The sequence below is a fragment of the Helianthus annuus genome, chromosome 3 (assembly GCF_002127325.2).
Source record: "Helianthus annuus cultivar XRQ/B chromosome 3, HanXRQr2.0-SUNRISE, whole genome shotgun sequence".
In the NCBI taxonomy this organism is placed as follows: Eukaryota; Viridiplantae; Streptophyta; class Magnoliopsida; order Asterales; family Asteraceae; genus Helianthus; species Helianthus annuus.
Window position 1 is genome coordinate 20,378,483 of NC_035435.2, and position 5,542 is coordinate 20,384,024.

The 5,542-nt window shown below is 30.9% G+C and overlaps 1 protein-coding gene across 1 annotated transcript; it reads left to right on the forward strand.

Moving 5' to 3' along the window:
* Window positions 1-807: 807 nt before the first annotated feature.
* LOC110927561 lies at window positions 808-4,030 on the forward strand. Its single transcript, XM_022171120.2, has 5 exons — window positions 808-958; window positions 2,090-2,148; window positions 2,233-2,287; window positions 3,463-3,515; window positions 3,749-4,030. The coding sequence occupies exons 1-5, from the start codon at window positions 898-900 to the stop codon at window positions 3,902-3,904; spliced, it is 384 nt and encodes a 127-aa protein (XP_022026812.1). The 5' UTR covers window positions 808-897; the 3' UTR covers window positions 3,905-4,030.
* The last annotated feature ends 1,512 nt before the right edge of the window (window positions 4,031-5,542 follow it).

Here is a 5,542-nt window from a genome sequence, read left to right on the forward strand (position 1 = left end):
AGCCCATCTTTGTAGATTAGACGCATTAGATCACAAGTATTAATTACTTGTACAGTAAAGCATTGTCGACTTGTACCTTTTAATCCGTGCGATGATATTGAACAAGACAACTATCGAAACGTCGACAAAAATGTGTAGGTCGTTATGCTATCTTTGGATTTTTTTAAACAACATAGTTTATAAGATAGTTAAAGAATACGTAAAAATTATAATTTTGTTGTGAATGGGTGAATTGTAACTAATTATCTATAATTTTGTTAAAACCTTAGAGATTTAAGTGTAATAAGATTATGGACTAAAAAATAAATAGTGTTTAAAAGACCAAACTACCCTCATTTTAGGGGTCTTTCTATAAATAAAAAGGGAGAAAAGTTCTTATTTTTTGGGTATTTTAAAATGTACATCCCTCATGCATTGTAATATAGTATAAATTAATATATTAATTAAGAACATATATTAATCAATAATGCCCTTACTTTTATTCTTAAAATTACTAAAATGCCCTTTTAGTTAACATATATTACAGATGGAGTTAAGGCCATGGAGCAAAATGAAAAAACATAGTAAACTATTAGAGTAAAATAGCTATTTTTAAAATATTGGGGCAAAATCATTAAAACAACCAAAGCATGAGAGCAAAACGAAAGTTTACTCTAAACAAAACTTGTCTAAATACTAGAGAATTGAATTGATATGTTTATAACACATTGCATTACCTTATTGGTCATCAATAAGATATGGGTCCTAAACCTCATTTATATGTGTGTATATATAGGTCTCCAAACCCACCATCAATTTGCACTCTCCTCTTAATTTCATTCACCTCAGGAAGGCGTAATATTATTGAACAACATTTGAAGACTCACCTCTTTCATTCAGGAAGTCGCTGAAGATAAGATGAAGCCTTCTTTGATGTGCTATCTCTTAGTTATCCACATTTTCCTTTATGAAGCTCAAGGTATGCTCAATTGCCACTCACAGACCCGTTTGTGTGTTTTTTAAAAATATAAAAATATTGTTTTTCTTTGACCAATGGATGTCAAACAAACATTCTGCCCGTCTATATATACAAGGCCACCCGGGCTCGTCCGTTATAGTATCACGGGAACAAATCTATAACGCGTTATACTTCCATTTTCCCACTCCGACCTTAATCTATAACGCGTTAATATATAACGAAATCAAATTTTCGTTAATTTTATCACGCCGTTATTTTTTTTTTGTGAGTATATTGTTGGTTGGGGGGAAATTGTTGGGTGTGGTGGTGAGTGATGATCACCCCCACTAAAAAAGGTTGTGAGTGATGGAAAAATAGTCGATGACATGGCGAAATTTGATTGGTGCTTATGAGTGATAAATTCTATCACTAGTGAACCACCCCCCTCCCCTAATGGACATGAAGTTTTTTGTATATTAATGGCTAAATATATATTTAATTAAATTGATGTAAACAACGGAAACGATCAAATCACTCAAGAACATATGATTTTATTCAAAGGCTTTGGACCCAAAGGTTCCAGCCAGTCGGATGTCTCAAGTCTCAAAGACTCGCTATATATCATGGCACAACCCGAAAATCAGCTTTGGGGTTGTTAAGTGGATTAGGTTGAGATCCGTCAACTCGTTTAAAATAAAAAACAAAAATACGTATAACGTAAACTCTCCAACCATTTAGTTTTACACTATTTAGTACAATTCAACATCCATTTTATAACCTATTAACCGGTTTATAGCTTGATTACAAACTATTTACGTCCCGCAAACTTGTCCATTTAGTTGACTCATTTGAATAAATGGGTTACTCGGGTCTCGTTACATGATTTAAAGTGTCTCCGGGTTAAAGAATAAATATATGGGTTCATCAAATCAACTAGTAACTTGAAATCTGTCAACCCGTCATTCGAAATGATTGACACCCATGATTAGATATATGATAATATCTCAAACAATGTTAATGTTTCAAAATCCAGTAAAGCATACTTTATATATTTATAAAAAGTTGTATTAAAAAGGTGACCCAACAACCAAGAAGTTGTGGATTAATGGAAACAACTTAGCTATTAAAACATATTATGCTTTTATTGTGAAGGTATCAGGCTGGGAAAAAGTATTGTATTAGCTAGGAACCATCAAGAAATCATCACCGAGGTTAATATCTTATCATGAGTTTATGTTGAAAATTTTATTTATTTTTTATCTTGATTTCTGATTTGATTGCGATTATTAATGCAGCGTTTATCAAGCAATCCAGACGTCGAATCCGCCATGGTTACTGAGCCTTCATCAGGTACCATCTTAAAGAAGAGAAGATTAAGTTCTTATGGCCACTGGTTACCAAAGATTCATGAAGATTATTACCATGGCCCAAGACATGATAACCTATTCACCTTACCTAGACACCATTAAAACCCTAAAATTTACTTAGTTTCATTGTTATATAAGGTAGATTAATTCAAATGATCTATATCCAAAGCTCGAGCTCGGTTGGTGAAAAAGTTTTCAAACTCGAGATCATCTCGTCTGTTACTTATTTGTTAATTAGATTATATATACACACATAACTATCTTTTTTGTACTTTTACATAATATATTAGTTTTGTTTTATCATCTATATAATATTATTAATTATGCAAAAGAATTATTTTTTGTACTTTTACATAATGGATATACGATATATTAAATAAAAGAATTATTATTATTTGTATATATATAAAAACTCAGCATACTAGGCTGGTACTTGTTTTTTTAGTGAGCTTCAATTTAAGCTCACACATTTTTAAACTTAACTCAAAATTTAAGATTTTAGCGAACCAGCCAAAAGTAACTCTCAAGCGCTTCGACTCGCAAGTACTCCTGGTTAATACCCTACTTTGGCCATGTATTAAATGAGCTAAAAAAATAGAGTGAATTACTTTTTGATTTCTTGTGTTTTAGTGATTTTAACCATTTGAATCCAAAATCAAAAAGTTTAGCGTCCTGAGTCACTAACCACTCATGTTATAACATTTTGAGTCCAACTTTTAAGACTTGTACTTGTGATTTTGGACTCAAGTGGTTAAAACCACTAAAACAATAGACTCAAAACGTTATAAAATAAATAGTTAGGTACTCAGGACGTTAAACCTTTTGATTTTGAACTCAAGTGATTACAAACACTAAAACGGAACTCAAAAAGTAGTTTAGTCTTAAAAATAATATAAATCAAATGAGCTACAACATTTGTCAGAATATATATATTTCAAAATTCTCGAAGCACCGAAGGTTCGAAAGTTATACGAAATTATGAATCATGAATGAAATTTTTGTCCTTAAGTTTTTAGTCAACCCCATTAATTAGATCAAAAGTATCCCCACACACCCATTAATAAAAAAGTGGTTCAATCTAAATTTAAGTGGATTTATTATTCCATTTACGCGTGTTCAGATTTTCTCTCTTTTAATCAATATCTGTTTTAATTGCAGGAATAAATAGAGAACTTATGGCAAAAACAATATCTTCAAGTTCAACCATCAGGGTTAGTCTTTTTTTTTTTTTTGAACGGCTAATTTCTTTAATTATATGTCGTCTGTGTGACTTGAACTCAAGACTTTCATCTTCCCAACCTAAATATTTTTAAAGGTTTTGCTTTTACTAATGGACCACCACCCCATTGGTATCACCATGGTTGGTCTATTTTCTGCATATGAACAAAAAAATAAAGAAAGAAACAAACAAAAAATCTTTAATGATTTTATTTCTCATGTATAGAAATACAAGAATGGCTCGAAAACAGACCTAAAGTTCACTCATGCGCGAGTTGGAAGGGAGGAGACTTTTCCGGATGTCATAGACTTAACGGGGATGGATTATTCTCCGGCCAGGAGAAACCCTCCGATACACAATTTAATCGATAAAAAGAGTTAGATCGATTAAAACAACTCGTGATCTATGTAACATGTATTATATATGGTTGATATCTTGTAGATAGTAGTATGTTTTCAAGATGAGTGTTGTTGATGATTTGTTACATGTATAGATATATATTGCATGGTGAAAGGAATCATAATAATATCACTATCCTGTTTTCATACCAATAGCTACAAAACTTATTTGACTTGGAGTACGCAAAGAGAAAATACTGTTGCGTTATGTTAGAGATCATCGACTTCTATTCTTTGGTAGGTGGTCACAAACCCGCTATTAGTTCTTTTTTTAACAGCCAAAGAAAATCTATTTAAAACCGGACTCTACCAAGTGGCTAGCACCCACATAACGTGTTACAAACCTGCTATTAGTGAAATGGGAAGATAAATAAGAGGAAAAAAAACACCCCAACAAATATCAGGCGCGTACACTACACATCATAAAGTATTAGGATATCATAAATTACTAGTGGGTTGGTCCGTGCGATGTGGTGGATGACATGTAGGCTTTTTTGAAAAATGCAATCCAACCCAATATGTCTTAAACACTGACTATATTTGGGTATCATCGTCGTCGTCGTCATAACTATATGAATATTTCGTAATTATATACTTTAGTATTTCAATAAGATAATATTGGGTGATGTGGATGGCGTCATCAAGGCTTTTTTGGACAGCGTAATCTAACCCGATTTATGTTAAACACTTATTAAAATTGGGTTGTAATAATTATTATGATAACAATAAATATTTATTAATTATATACTTAATTATATTTAGGAATTATTATTATTATTAAATTTTCGTAATTATATAGTTAAGTAACTTATTTAACGACAAATTCCTTTTAATCTTTGTCGTCTGTGTGACTTGAACTCAAGACCTCCACCTAAACCCAGATGTTTAAAGATATTACCTTTGATAATACTTAATCGTATTTAGGTGTTATTATTATTATTATTATTGTTGTAGTTATTAACATTTAGTAATTATATTTGAGTATTATTTTCTGCCGAAATAGATGTCATGAATTAAGTTGTTATTTTTATAAGCATTTATTAAAATCCAATATCCTTAAATATATGTGATATATTTATCACTAGGTTATAATCTTGCGTATTACGCATGTTGATAAATATAATTTGTATAATTAGTAATAAAAAGTTATGTTTTAAAAAAACATATTCATTACACGGTTGAATAAACTCGTGTATTATACTAATAGAATAAAATATAATGTAATTTATTAACAAATACAATTGTCAAAATCTGCATACAAAAATGAACATTGACATGACACTTATAAATTTGTTATATAAAAAGTTTTTAGGCAAATTGGAAATAAATAATCCCACTTTTTTAACTTTGACCAATAATAATCCCAAGTCAGTTATTAGCCGATAATAATCCGAACTCGTACATTTTTTTGTAAAATACTCCACCGTTAAATTAACCATGTGTCTGCCACCTATTAAATGACATGGCTTGATTTTGTTGACTCAGTATAAAAGGGGCATTGACCCCCATTTAACAACAGTTGATCAACATGAACCCTAATTCTACACATTCATAAATGAACCCTAAATCTACAAATTAAGCTTCTTCAATCGATCTCAATAATGAAATATGAGTTCATCAT

Excerpts from the sequence above, each read along its gene's own strand:
- LOC110927561 (XM_022171120.2), top strand. The coding sequence starts at position 898 with ATGAAGCCTTCTTTGATGTGCTATCTCTTAGTTATCCACATTTTCCTT. Across the intron at positions 2,288-3,462 it reads GGTTACTGAGCCTTCATCAG|GAATAAATAGAGAACTTATG; the intron begins GTACCATCTTAA and ends TTTTAATTGCAG. Across the intron at positions 3,516-3,748 it reads CTTCAAGTTCAACCATCAGG|AAATACAAGAATGGCTCGAA; the intron begins GTTAGTCTTTTT and ends TCTCATGTATAG.